The sequence below is a fragment of the Medicago truncatula genome, chromosome 4 (assembly GCF_003473485.1).
Source record: "Medicago truncatula cultivar Jemalong A17 chromosome 4, MtrunA17r5.0-ANR, whole genome shotgun sequence".
In the NCBI taxonomy this organism is placed as follows: Eukaryota; Viridiplantae; Streptophyta; class Magnoliopsida; order Fabales; family Fabaceae; genus Medicago; species Medicago truncatula.
Genome location: NC_053045.1, coordinates 51,895,269 through 51,910,390, shown reverse-complemented (window position 1 = coordinate 51,910,390; position 15,122 = coordinate 51,895,269). Strand labels below are relative to the sequence as shown.

Genomic DNA, 15,122 nt, shown 5'->3' with positions numbered 1-15,122 from the left:
CAACTTGTTACTAAATATCACCAAGAGCACTAGGGCTAGCTTCCATTGGTTTACTCAATGATTTCGTATTGCATTCCTTATAAACTAGTATGTTGATAATATTAGTAATTTCTTAAAAAAAATGCAGTACTAATTAATAATACAAGAGAAAAGGAAAAAAGAAAACTAAGTAAAAATGGTTGATGTATAGTACATCATTATCCATATATAAGCCAACCCACGAGATATAGGAATTCATGGAACTAATTTAGACGTGTGAAGTGCTAACGTTGTTGGCTATGAAGGAAGCATTGTCTATATCCAGAGGTAGCCTTCACCAGCCATGCACACATGGGGGCACTGGCCTATATATTTCACGTGATTCTTTGCAGGACATTTCCTCTCTATTTCGTAAGTCATAGTACATTGAAAAGATCGCTATGGGGTACTAAAAAAAGAACAAGAATATTCTCTTGCTTTATAAGTTGAATTTGTAAAAACACATTAGATACATTTTTTTTTGTTAAATATTCTAATAGTAAGAATTTCAACTCTTAAGTGATTAAATTTTAAATGTTATATTCCAACTTCAACTCCTACCTATAAAGGCATGTTAAACATAATGTACTACGTGCTAATTTTTTTTTTTTTTATACATAAGCCTTGCAAAATGCAATAGTCTTCTTTAGCAACAAAATGGCAGTAATTAAGTAAGTATTATATATATTTTTGATAAAAAGTTACTTTACTATTAAAATACATGTAGCCGAATTTTTTTATAAAAAAATAGAAATAGAAGCACAAATTTAATGAAGCTGTACGTTATTCTACAAAAAAAAAAAAAATGAAGTTTTTTTTTTTTTTTTGAAAGGAAAAATGAAAAAAAAATGAAGTTGTAAGTTAGCATATGGGAAAAGGAAAGTGATTGATAATGACCCAAAATCGATCCACATCTTGAGAGAAAAAGAAATAAACATGAATGATGTGATAAAAAAATAGAGATAAAGATAAAATAGAGTGTTGCAAAATAAAATTTGATTGTTGTTATTGTTACAAATTCAAGGATATCTAAATATAAGTGTTCGAAAAACATATGCTAATGAAAATAACGATTTAAAATAAAAATTATTCAAAAGAACTTAAATTCGATTCATGAATAAAAAATTCTTAACCTAACTGTACTTATTTTCCAACCAAATTCTAAGTTAACATAAATACGGAGAGTTAGCAAAAACAATCTTAATGAATTAAAAGGTTGTGAATGTGATGGAATGAAGAGAGTAAAATAAAAGGAAGAGGATTGAGTGAGTGAGAGGGACCAGACCGTATACGGAAGAGGACCGTTTTTTGGTTACTTTATACGGCTTGTCCAAATCCAACACAGCTAAGCCTAAGCCTAAAATATATATACATGGTCCAAAATCAATGGGACGAAACTACCCCTACCTGGTGGAAACTAATAATTAGTGTTTGTGTCGAATTAGATAACAATAATTGGCTTGCCAGATCTTGAAGCATAAATATTGAGGTTCAAGTCCCCTGTTAAGGGCACACCTGATGATGGTCAAAGTGAAGACAGCTCAGACAAGTTTTATGGTTCTCAGCTTTTCTCTCCTTAATTACGATTTTTGGATGCTTTGAGTTTCATCCAACACACCCCCCCTGGCCCTCCTCATTACTCGTACATAACAGTACAGTGGAAAATAAAACCAAAAATAATGCCAATAATCCACTTCAATCAGTACAATGCAATCACCACAAAAAGATAAAAGAATTAAATGCTACTGCATGCAGAAAAAACCTAAAAGTTTATATATTTTTTCAAGTTTATTTTCAAATTTGTCAGGAGTTAGTTACCAGCTAGAAGTTAGTTGGATAAGATTGAGATAAATAGTTAAAGATTAACTTAATCATAGCGTTTACTTGACAGTCAAGTAACCATAATTAGTTAGCATAACCATTTCTATAAATATTGGTTATTGCATTTGTAGATATATAGATTGACATAGAGAACACTTGTACACATCTTTCTCCATTCAATAATATTTACGTTCATAATTCACTTGAGTTTTTACCACAAATTAGAAGTGTATCCCAACAATTTATAATTATTTTCTCTCCTTTAAAAAAAGTAAATTATTTCCTCTAAAAAAATTATAATTAAGGAGAGAAAATTAGTTTATGTTGGGTTTTGGTCTAATCCGCTCAAATTTGTATCTTCTTTTATCTTTTCGTATTATTGGATAAATTTTATAAGATATTGCAAATGAAAGGTGATAGGCTTGGGGATCAGCATAGACTCGTTGTCTTGCTCTGTCACATGTTTCTTAGCACTTTATTTGTTTTGTTTAGAAGAAAAAGTGAATTCAACATCCTTACCATAGATGTTGTTCTCCTTTTATATCAATCCCTTGTTAGGGTTTTATGTGGTTCCTGAGCCTCCCAATAATTGATTGATCCAAAACTAAATATGTTATGAGTTCAGGCGAACATTTTATTTATTCATGAATCATGACACTTCGGCACCCTGATCATCTGTCACCACCGTGCTCGCCTTCAATGATTCAAGGTTCCCTGGTTGGGCGCCCTGAGATCTCTTAACCTAGTCTTAAATTCCTCTGGTCGGCCGTCCTGGATTCCATCACTTGGTCTTTGAGTTACCAACTTCAAAGTACCGAACAAAGTCCACAAAGGTCGAAGACGTTCTAAGAAGATGCTCTAAGAAGTCATAGAGACCGGGCTCAAGGTAGCATACATATATATTGCTAGTTTGTAAAAACGTGCAGTTGTAGAGGTTATTTTAGTAAAGAAATAGAGCTGAAAAATTGAAAATGATCAATTATAAATAGATAGAAAAAATTATCATGTATTTTAAAACAGAGATAATATAAGTTATTACATGCTGATATTATTTATTTAAGTCTAATAAAAAAAATTTAACATCATATTTAGTCTCTAAGATCTATCTATTGAGTAAAAAAGAGTTGTTCTACTTTACCAATTTCTAGTCCTTCTCTTATAAAAAAATTCGTGCTTTTTTTAGTAAAAAAAACTAAAGTTGTTCAAATAAACTGTGTTTGATTTTCGGACAAAACAAAAAAGGTGGTCAAGTTATACTTACCTCACCGAATTTTGAGATTCATGGCCACTTTCCTCATAGAATCGAAGGGTTAGCATCAAAAGAAAAATTTCAACATTGTTATCTTTTTCATTAAAAAACTCATCAAATTTGTAAACATATCTTCATCGTATAAATCTAGAAGTCTAGATTTTATTAAAAAATCTCATAAATCCATTTTTCTACATCACCTTACTGAGCCATAACCAAAACCAAAAACAGCCATAATAAAATTCCAACTCGGTACCCAAACAAAAAGAAATAGAAGAAAAATTCAAGGAGAAATGGGAAAAATTACATGTCTTTTTAATGAGTTTTTGATGATTTTTTTGGGTTTTTGATAAAATTTATGGATATTTTTTATAAGATAACATTTATAATATAAATGATTAAATCAAAAGACAAAAAAAAAAAACAAAAGTGTTATATAAAATTAAGTTACATGAATTACTTAATTTTGCATCAAATTTTATTAAGGGAATTTTGGCTCAAATTAGTTATAAAAAAACATGAAAATTCGTAATTTTTTTTTTAGACATCATAAAGAATAATTTGAATTAAGAAAGTAAGAAAATAAGAAAGAGTAAGATAGGGGTCATGATCAAGTAGACCCGGTTTGTCTCCTGAGAAGTATATCTACGCACGTTGGGAACGTAGAGATGGTACTGTCAGTGTTATTACAAGGTGGTGGCAAGAGCCAGCTCTTCGCAGTTTTGCCCTTTCACTGCTTAACAATAATTAATTAAGACCTTTCTCAATTTCATTACTTATGTTATGTGCTTTCCTAATGAAAACAACTACACCTATAATATAATATAATATAATATAATACTATATTCTTGTTTACACTCTTATCTTATTACACACACAATAAGAGAATGAAATGGTTTCCATTTGCAGTTGGTTTCTTCTTTTCTAACTGGTTATATACCATGCAAATGATGCATTTTTGTTTAAAAAATTAGTCTAGTTTTGGAAATTTGGTTTAAAATCTTATAAGAGTTAAATTTGAAGCATGAAGAAGAATTTGCATTGGTTAAAAGAAATTTCTAACAATGTGAGGTCTGGGAGAAGACTTTCACTAGGTGAATACAAGAGAGCTGTGTCATGGTCAAAGTATCTAACTTCCTCTGGAGCAGCCATAAAGGGAAATGAACAAGATGATTGGAATGCTGATATGTCTCAGTTATTCATTGGTGCCAAATTTGATTCTGGGAGACATAGCAGGATCTACAGAGGTATCTATAAGAACATGGATGTTGCTATTAAGCTTGTTAGTCAACCAGAAGAGGATGAGGAATTGGCTGCTTTGCTTGAGAAACACTTTACTTCTGAGGTTGCTTTGCTGTTTCGTTTGCGCCATCCAAATATCATTTCAGTAAGTTCTGTTTCTTCAATCATTTCTATTTATATATAGTATATACCAACCATAATTAGAAATTGCAGCTGTAGTTATGATCGTAGTTGCGAACCTTAATATTGCAACAAAATACAGGCATATGCAGCCGTAATTTCAGTTGCAATGACGTTTCAGAGACCTCTGAAACCTTTATAGTGTGAGACCGCAGTTTAGAACTATGAGACTGACTTTGATGATTCTCATGGTTTACATCCTTTTATCATATACTGTCTGTTTTGAGTATGTTCCTTTTAACTGTTTTTGCTTTTAGTTCCACTATTTTGAATAGTTTCTTTGGTCCCAAGGTTCCTTTTTTTATTTAGGCAGTTTCTTTTTCCACCATGCGTCATACGGATTTTGGATTTTATAATCCAAAACAACGTTAAACACCCTCCAAAACACGTTTAAACACCCCTCCATGTTTTCAGATTTTATAATCCCAATAGGGCACGCTAGAAGAAAGAAGGGTGGGAAAATAATTTGTCTTTTATTTATTTTTACATCTAGCCTTTAGCCCTTGCATGTAGTGTTTATTTTAATTTTAAGTGACAATATATTAATTAAATAGATATATCTATGGCTTCGATCCCAAGATGCTTTTTTGATCCGTTACTGCTTAGGTAACCATGTGCTTTGCTACCACTCCTTGATTCATCTTTGATTTAGGGCCTGTTTGGAATTTGGATTGACTTTTTTGAGAATATTTATTGGCAGAAGCACGTAAGACTGTTTAGGAGAGTTTACGGAAGCAGCTCATGACATGTCCATAAGTTGTTTTCATCTTATTTTCACAAGTTCTTCAGAATAACTTATGAAAATAGTTTATAGCTTACATAAAATTAGTTTGACACTATCTTCTTTTTCTTGTTGTAAAAATAGTTTATACATAAGCACTTGTATGATAAACACTTATGTTATAAGTGCTTAATTAATCTGTTTATCCAAAAAGGCCCTTATGCTATCCATCTCATATATAGCAGACAATCGTGATTTTTTTTTAGTTGTTGAATTCATTCTCTTCCGAAGCTGATGAAGTACTATGCAGTTAATGTTGAGTATGTTTCCACATTTATTAACACATTTTGAATCTTTGATTGATCATTGTAGTTTGTTGGAGCTTGTAAGAAACCTCCAGTGTTCTGTATAATCACTGAATACATGGCTGGAGGCTCATTGAGAAAATACCTTCTACAGCAAGGACCACATTCAGTTCCTCTCAAACTGGTTCTTGAATTAGCCCTTGACATTGCAAGAGGAATGCAGTATCTTCATTCTCAAGGAATACTTCATAGGGATCTCAAATCAGAAAATCTGCTATTGGATGAAGAAATGTGTGTAAAAGTGGCAGATTTTGGGATCTCATGCTTAGAATCTCAATGCGGCAGCGCGAAAGGATTCACTGGAACTTACCGTTGGATGGCGCCCGAAATGATCAGAGAAAAACGTCATACAAAGAAAGTAGATGTCTATAGTTTTGCCATAGTTCTTTGGGAGCTAATAACAGGACTCACACCATTTGATAACATGACACCAGAACAAGCAGCATATGCAGTTACTCACAAGGTATTGCTATTGCATACCTCCTGATTTACTTTAGAGCTATATTATTTTGACACACAAATTTGATAACAAATTTCATCTATGGAACATAATTAATCATCTAATGTACATTTGTACACAATATTTTGTGCATTTCTATAAACTCAATTTTTTGAAAATTTGTGCAGAATGCAAGACCTCCATTACCACCTGACTGTCCACTGGCAATTAGTAATCTGATCAAGAGGTGTTGGTCAAGCAATCCAAATAAACGGCCACATTTTACTGAGATAGTCAAAATTTTGGAGAAATATACCGACTCACTCGAGCAGGATCCAGAATTTTTCTCTACCTACAAACCAAGTTCAAGTAATATGCTTGTGAAATGCTTACCAACATGTAATGCTGGTAATGAGTTCACTTATAGCAAAGCCTAGGATGATGATAATTGTATTATACCAATTCCAGGAAGGACTAATATGGTGCTATTTGTATTAACTTCTAGCTTACAGAGTCTTTAATTAGAAGAAAATTATAGTTCTTCCCTTGCAAAAAATTCGCTATAAAGAGCAATTTTTGAAGTTCTTATAAGTGGTTATGGAAAAATAAATGATAGTTTTTTTAAAGAATTGAAATACAAGTACATTTAAATTTATGCAACCGGTTATTGTTTAAAATAATTCATTGTTAAATATATTTTTTTATGTTTTTCTAATACATGATATTTGAGAAATTTATTCAAATTCACCTTATTACTGAATAATTCCATTTCTTTGTTTCTCTCTATCTTATTTTATTTTTAAAAAACTTACTTTGCATTTATCAGTTCATCAATTATTACTGAATAGTTATCTTGTTTTAAGAATTATGGTTTCAAAAATCAATTATTTTCACCTTTTTTATAAAAAAAATTACAAAGAGGGCCTAAGATGTAATAAACTTTAGCTCATCAAACTATTTTTTTTACTCAATGACACCTATACAATTAAGTCTTGAGAGTTGTAAGATCAACATGAAATAAGATCTTGAAGGTTGAAGATTGCGGTAAGAAGAAAAAGAACGTGGAAGTTTATGGTGAATGAGACTGAGACTCAAACTAAATACGAATTTTTTATCGAAGAAACTACCAATCAATTTTAAAAAAGGGGGAAAAACTTAATCTTGATATTTTTTTTTTAACATTAATCTTGAAAGTTCATTGTGAGTTTTTTTTTTTCTTTTTTTTTCCTAGGTTTGTTGATGAAGGGAGATGATGAAGGTGATAAATTTTTTAGGTTTGAAGATGAATGTGATGAATTTTAACATTTGACAAAAGTTAACAACAAAAATTTATTTAATTAATAGAGTATATATTAAGAGATCAAAATGTAATGTTAATAAGTTATGAGACTAAAATAAAAACAACAAATAAGCTAAGTAATAAAGTTGGCTAAGTTGAAATGTTAAATATTTTAGCAAAACAATAGTGTTAAATCTTTAATATATAACAAATTAAAGTTTATATACTAATAGAAGGAGCCAATTACACAACAAGACGGTTTGGCCGAGTGGTCTAAGGCGCCAGATTTAGGCTCTGGTCCGAAAGGGCGTGGGTTCAAATCCCACAGCCGTCATTCTTTTTTAACTTAAAACCATTTTTCTGTTTTATATATATATTGCCAATTACCAACGTTGAGGCGAGTGCTTGCTTGGCATTTTCCAGTGCTTGGTTAAACTTGTGTTTTGATAAATCAAAATATTTTTTCATTAAAAACACTAATTTTAGAGCTTTTTATAATTAACTATCATCAAATCGGACATTGAGAGGGGAAGAGTTTTTTGGGTTTATTTTTTTAATAAAACAATAATACTCTTCTCGTTTGGAAAATCCAAAAACTGTATTTGAAGAGAATTATAGAATGTTTATATGAATTCTTTAAATTTAATATTTATTGTTATAATATTTTTAAAATTAAAAATATGTTATTCATAAGTATTAATTTATTTATTTATTTTTTTTTTTTGGTACAAGAGAGGGCCGAAGCCCAAAGTATTAATTTATTACTCTCTACAAAATTGCTCTTTCAAAAAATATGAAGTATTTTTTCATTTTTCTTTATATTTCACACCATCCAAAATCCTTCCGTTCAAACTCCAAAACCTAAGAGCGTGTTTATTTCAAAGATTCTAGTGTTATATATGAGATTTGGAATCCAACTTGTTTTAAGTTTTAAAAAATTATGTATATATAACTTTTATTCCTAGAAATGTTTTTTACACGTGATTTTCAAATTTCTATTTCTATGCTCAAAGAAGGAATTTAACATTTCCACCGGAACAAAGCTCAACTAACCATAACTTTTCACTACCAGTCACATTTATTGGTATTTTTATTTTTTAAATCAAATACCATTTTAAAAACATTCTAAGGAAATAAAAAAAATTACCAAATATATGAGTTGGAATATTATTTATGGAAATTTTATTCTTATAAATATCATTTTGGGGAATATAATTTCAAACCTTAAAACAAACAACCGTAACTGTAACGTCGACGTTGATGAGGACGAAGTCGGAGAGTGATACTGATCGTCGGTGCACAAGACATGGCAAATGAGCGGCTCCTTTTAGGCAAACCGAATCCACTTTGAAATGAGAGGGTTCCTGAAGCCGTGCAGGTATGAGACTATTTGGTCGAAGGAAAGCTTACAAGAATTGTTTGGTACTACATATACCAACAAGATGCATCTTCTTTTTGGTAGTTATTTCATAAGAAATCCACAATTAAACGTGCTTGACTTTGAGCAATTTTGGGATAGGCAACCTTCTGAAAAGTATCTCGAACGTGTTACATGCAGAGATTCAAGTCCTCTTAATTGGCATTGAGTTGTGTTGGCAAGCGGGTTTTAAAAAACTTATTTGTTATTCTGAATCCCTTCATATGGTCAAGTTGGTAGAACATATCGATATCACAATAATGTTAATATGGTGGAGACTATCAAAGATTACATAAAAAATGATTGGATTTTGTTTTGAAAAATACTCTTCGTGAAAGGAATGCTTGTGTGGATATTCTTGCATAGTTGGGAGCTAACTATGTGGACTCTTTGATTTATTGTTAATGAATTTTTCCTAGTTTGTCTTGGACGCTTCTAGCGGACAGTGTCCTTTTTTAAGACTTAGTTTTAGTTCTTTTTTTTTTCTTCTCTCTCATGTAACCAAAAAAGAAGGGTTTATATTTATTTAATAAATAAATTGAAATATGGGAATGCCATGTGGCATTGGGAGTTAGAGGAAGGGGGAAAATGACAAAGCAGAGGATCACAGACCGTTGCAGGTTGCGCGCAGTTAGTTGGTTTGTGAAGAAGTTCCATTCCAACTCTGCAAAACCAAAAATCCTTTTATTTTTATATAACTTTTCTTTAATATGTTTTGATTTCAATCCTTCTTCTTGTTTTACATTTCCTTCTGGTTTTTATCTCCGCTTCATATTTCTCTCTTGGTTTGGTGCTCATTGTTGTTAAGGTATTTCTTCTCATATATTTATTTTCTTTCAATCCATTGTCTTCTATTCATGCATCCAATCCCAATATCAGAAAATGGCAATTTGGAACATATATTTAATGATTTTCTTATCTTTCGTCTATTTATTTTTGTTAAATCATTGGTTATGCATGTGTTTTTTAATTAATCATGAACAACTTGTTCATATTGTTCATTGTCAAAAAAAGTTATTGTAACATGCAATTCTAACTTAATTCAATGATTTAAACCCTTGCATGCATTTGTCTTATAACATGTGTTTTTTTATTATTCCTAAATGATTTTGGGGGGTTTTGTTTTGTAGATTCTTAACCATGATTTATTTTTGTAGGTTCTTTGATTCCTAGGAAATCAAAGATGCCAAGTGTTGTTCCAATTGAAGGAAATAAAATGAATGAACTTGAGAACCCTTCACCCTCTAAGAACATCTATAATAAAATCAATTCACCAAGAATACCATCGAGCCCACAAACACCTAGAAGTGTTGAGAGGTTTCATGAAATTGTACATGATGCAAGACGTTCGCGTCGAACACGCTCAAGTCAAAGCTTTGGATCTGATAGTGATTGGTCTTTAACTGATTCAGAATTTAGCCATATTAGTGGAGAACAAATGAGGAAGTTGGAGATAGTGAAAGAGGAAATGGTGAAAAAGGTAGTCAGGGACTCTAGCAGTGAAACACCATCAATATCAAGAGCTAAGGGAAAAAATCCTCCTGCAAAACCTCCTGTTGAAAGGAAGAATGGAAACAATCCTTTGAGAAAACAAAGTACAACAGTTACTAATCGTGCGGTAAAACCTAAGATTGCTTCTATTGGAAGATCAAGGTCACAAAGTCGAGTCGACGATTCTAAGGAATCAACATTTGATAATCCTGAGCTTGGACCATTTTTACTAAAGAAAGCAAGGGATTTGATTTCGTTAGGAGAGAACCCGAGGAAAGCTCTCGAGTTATCACTTCAAGCGACGAAATTGTTTGAGAAATCTGCGAATGGGAAACCGAGTTTGGATCTGGTTATGTGTTTACATGTTACTGCAGCAATATATTGCAGTTTGGGTCATTATAATGAGGCAATTCCAATTTTAGAGCGATCAATCGAAATTCCTGCCGTTGAGGAAGGCAAGCAACATGCTATTGCGAAATTCGCCAGTCACATGCAACTTGGAGACACTTATGCTATGCTAGGCCAACTTGAGAATTCAATTATGTGTTACAACAATGGGTTGGAAGTACAAAGAAAGGTTTTGGGAGTAACTGATCCAAGAGTTGGTGAAACTTGTAGATACATAGCAGAAGCTAATTTTCAAGCATTGCAATTTGATGAGGCTGAGAGGCTGTGTCAAATTGCTCTTGATATTCATAGAGAAAATGGTTCACCCTCTTCTCTTGAAGAGGTGGCGGATAGAAGATTGATAGGTCTTATATGTGAAACTAATGGAAATCATGAAGCAGCATTGGAGCACCTTGTTTTAGCAAGCATGGCAATGGTATCAAATGGCCAAGAAGTGGAAGTGGCGTCTGTTGATTGCAGCATTGGAGACACATTCCTATCATTGGCTCGATACGATGAGGCCATCTTGGCATATAAAAAGGCGTTAGCGGTTTTCAAGACTCACAAAGGAGGGAATCATCCTTCGGTTGGATCGGTCTTAGTACGTTTGGCTGAGTTGTATAATAGGACATGGAAGGTAAGGGAATCAAAATCATATTGTGAAAATGCACTTAAAATCTATGAAAATCCCATGCCTGGTGTCCCTTCTGAGGAGATTGCTAGTGGTTTTGTGAATGTTGCAGCTATTTATGAGTCAATGAATGAGCTTGAACAAGCACTCGAGTTACTGCACAAGGCATTAGAGATACATAATGATGCCCCTGGCCAACAGAACACAATTGCAGGAATTGAAGCTCAAATGGGGGTCATATACTATGTGTTGGGAAACCAGACTGAATCTTACAATGCTTTCAAGAATGCCGTCTCAAAGCTTCGCGCCACAGGAGAGAAAAAATCGGCTTTCTTTGGTTTTGTTCTTAATCAAATGGGTCTTTGTTGTGTGCAACTTAACGCCTTGAGTGAGGCTGTCAAATTATTCGAAGAAGCGAAGATTGTTTTGGAACAAGAGTATGGTCCTTGTCACCCTGAAACTCTTGGCGTATATAGCAATCTTGCTGGCACATATGATGCAATTGGCAGGTATACATTTTATAGTTTGTGACTGTCTTCATGATATTGAGGCATTATCCAAAGCAAGCTGTAGCTATTTGTGATGTTGTATATATATTTGACTAGATCTAATAATCAAGTAGGACCACTAATGTTGAAAATTAGTATAATGTCTATTATTTGAATAAACCAACCCACGCTATATGGTATGGTATGTAGTTTCTTGCTTCATGGTTTTTGAGACTTTTAGGTTAGATATGACCAAATAAGAAATGATTATGTGAAAGTTATTTTGTTCATGTACTATGATATTCTATTTCAGGGTGGACGATGCAATTGATATTATAGAGTACATTGTAGTTGTGAGGGAGGAAAAACTTGGGACAGCACACTTTGATGTTGTTGATGAGAAGAGAAGGTTGGATGAGTTGTTGAAGGAAACAGGCAGAGTTCGGAAGAGAAAAACCAAGTCACTTGAGATTCTTCTTGATGTTAATGAGGACTAATGATGAAACACTGTGAATGTGCTTTAATGTAGTTCTAGAAAAGCTAGGTAATAAGCATAATTGATTAAGAACTGGTCATTGTGGTAGTTTTATGGGGCTGAAATTCAATGATTCGAGCTTAATGATTTATTTGTACTAAATTATGCTACCTTATTTGTAGATACAATGTAATTAATCGGATTCTTCTTTTTTCAGATTAATTATAATAAGATTTTGATATGTTTTGATCAGTTTTTTTTTTTTTTTTTAAATATTTAACAAGATTGATTTGCTAACTTATAGAATCATATGATCTCCATCTATTTTTGTAAGCAACTCTTCCGTGAATGTAAAATGATATGTATGAAAAATGGTTAGTGAAGCATCATAGCAAGATATCTAATCTTCAACATTCACGTAAAAATAAAAAATAAAAAAATAAAAAAACATTCACGTCTTATTAAATTAAATTATGACACGGCATGATACTTAAAAAGGAAAAGACACAACAACTAATAATATTTAATTTAACAACTGTCATCCACAAATAATAATCAATATATAAGATGTGCTCGGAAAATTTAGCTCAGTTGGTAGGTACAATGCATAGTATATGTAAGATTCGTGGTTCAAACCCCGATCACCACAAAAAAAAATTGATTGAATGATTTTTTTTTCTATTCGAAGAAGTTTAGCTATAAAATTTACACACTTAATATTAAGTTCTATTCGAAGAAGTTTAACGGCAAAATTCACACACTTAATATTAATATTAAGAATTGAATTGCGAGTTTGAATCTACATCTCATCATATCTAATGTATTGGAGTTGAGTTGTACTTATAAGATCTAAAATTTTATTAGTATGTTATGATATTCAATCAAATATTAACAAACATCAATGTTTGAAACTTACGTTATCACATTATGTTTAATTTTAATGGAGAAATTTTTTGGTTACAAGGGTAAAAGAAACGAAAAGCAAAGAAAACAGAAAACGAAAAAGAAAAAAAGAACTGAGGCTAGAGCCCTAGGGAAGAGAGTTCCCAAGCATCATCTTTAGTCAGTTGAATCATCCCATCAGGAGGTGAGACATGAATCGTCAACACATAGTCAGAAGCCGCTCCCAACTTTGCAAGAAAATCTGCGCAGTAATTTCCCTCACGAAGAGTGTGAAAAACAGAAGCCTTGCTGGTAATAACGAGGTACTTTATGTCGGCTAACAGAGTGACATAGACATGAAAGGGACATTGATAAGGCTAACAGAGTGGAGAGAGTCGAAGTAGCACACAAAATCAGATATTCCCATATCTGAAACCATTCGCAGACCTTGAAAGATGGCATGGAGTTCGGCCAAAAGAATGTCAGACGCGTTGGCAATGTTCCCGGAAAAACCAGAGATAAATAATCTCGCACTGTTCCTAAGGGGGCCACCGAATCCGGTATGTTGAGGGTTTCCAAGACAACTCCCGTCAACATTGAGAATATAATAAGAGTGGATGTCGCAATTCCATTTTACCACGGTGTCCGTGGCCTGAGAAAGAGAGTTATGCAGGAAGGATGCGGTTAACATCAATAGAGTTCTGAATATTGAATGCAAGTTGATTAAGAGACCACTCCTCATTGTTGAGACGCATTAAATTGCGGTGACGCCAAGCCCACCAAACCCATGCTGTGAAGGTAAAAGATTGAGTACCTGTGAGGCCATTTTTTAACTAAACATGGGTGCTTGTTTCCGCAAAGAAAGCATCCGAATTGAAACCAAAGTGGCACCAAATCCTGGAGGAGTGAGGACAGTCACGAATACAATGAAGAAAGGACTCATCCTGCTGGTTGCAACAGGTACACATAGCTGATTGGGCAATGTTTCTATGCGATAATAGAGATAGAGTAGGAGTGGCATCATGACAAGCCAGCCAAACAAGAAATTTATATTTTTCCAGGAGGTGCAAATTCCAAATCCAGGTCCAAGATTGATGAGGGTTGGCACTGGTGTCGGCAACTGGGTGGGAGAGGAGCCAATCGTAGCCGCTTTTAGCAGTATAAACTCCATTTTTGTTGTGAAACCAAACAAAAGTGTCATCTATGACATCGTTGAAAGTGACATCCGTATTGTTGATGTTGTTAGCAATCTCAGTTGGAAGAGAGGTGTAAAGAATGTTGGTGTGAGGTGCGGGACAGGTAAGGACATCCTTGACGGTGAGGTGGAGGTCATGAATGTCGACATAAGGGACGATGTTGGCTAGGTAACCTGTGGAGGTCCAATTAGTGAACCAAAAGGAGGAGGCACCGCTGCCATGTCTCCAAGCATAGCCGGCGGAAAGCAAGTTTTTTGTACGAACAATGGCTGCCCAGGTGGGGGAGCAACTCGGATGATCAGTGGCGAGGAGCAAGTGTGGGGCTGCTGAATATTTGTGTGTAAGAAATTGGACCCATAGCTTGGTGGAGTGCTGAACCATGTCCCAAACCAATTTACCAAGGAGACAAATATTCATTCTTCTAGATGAGCGGATACCCAAGCCTCCCATGATTTTTGGCTTAGCTATTTTATCCCAACCAACCAAATGAATGCCTTTGTTGTTAGAATCTCTCCATATGAAATTACGTGTTGTTTGATCAATGCTATCGCAGATGCTTTGGGGGAGCCAATTAATCTGCATGTAATACGAAGGGATAAATGATAAAACAGAAGAAGCTAAGGCTAATCTACCCGGTTTGTTGAGAAGCTTGTTCTTCCTAGAGGCTAATCTAGTTTGCATTTTCTCAATGGATGGGTCAAAATGGCTGGTGTGGAAGGCCGGGTGAACAAGGTTGAAGACGTCATCTCCAACAATGTGCCAATACTATTTAAAGAAGATACATTGAAACCCATCCGGACCAGAGGCTTTGTAGGATTTCATGGAGTGAAGGGCGGCTGTC

The 15,122-nt window shown here is 33.6% G+C and overlaps 2 protein-coding genes and 1 non-coding gene across 3 annotated transcripts; all 3 read left to right on the top strand.

Moving 5' to 3' along the window:
- The first annotated feature begins 3,906 nt into the window (after positions 1–3,906).
- LOC25493767 (serine/threonine/tyrosine-protein kinase HT1) lies at positions 3,907–6,575 on the top strand. The gene is made up of 3 exons (XM_013602361.3): positions 3,907–4,475; positions 5,604–6,059; positions 6,224–6,575. The coding sequence occupies exons 1-3, from the start codon at positions 4,113–4,115 to the stop codon at positions 6,470–6,472; spliced, it is 1,068 nt and encodes a 355-aa protein (XP_013457815.1). The 5' UTR covers positions 3,907–4,112; the 3' UTR covers positions 6,473–6,575.
- Positions 6,576–7,568: 993 nt separating this feature from the next.
- Positions 7,569–7,648, top strand: TRNAL-UAG (transfer RNA leucine (anticodon UAG)). Its single transcript has one exon. It is a non-coding gene; the product is annotated as a tRNA-Leu (tRNA).
- A 2,266-nt stretch (positions 7,649–9,914) lies between these two features.
- Positions 9,915–12,225, top strand: LOC11437652 (protein KINESIN LIGHT CHAIN-RELATED 3). The gene is made up of 2 exons (XM_003608917.3): positions 9,915–11,749; positions 12,042–12,225. Exons 1-2 carry the CDS (start codon positions 9,915–9,917, stop codon positions 12,223–12,225), a joined length of 2,019 nt encoding a protein of 672 aa, XP_003608965.1.
- Positions 12,226–15,122: the final 2,897 nt, after the last annotated feature.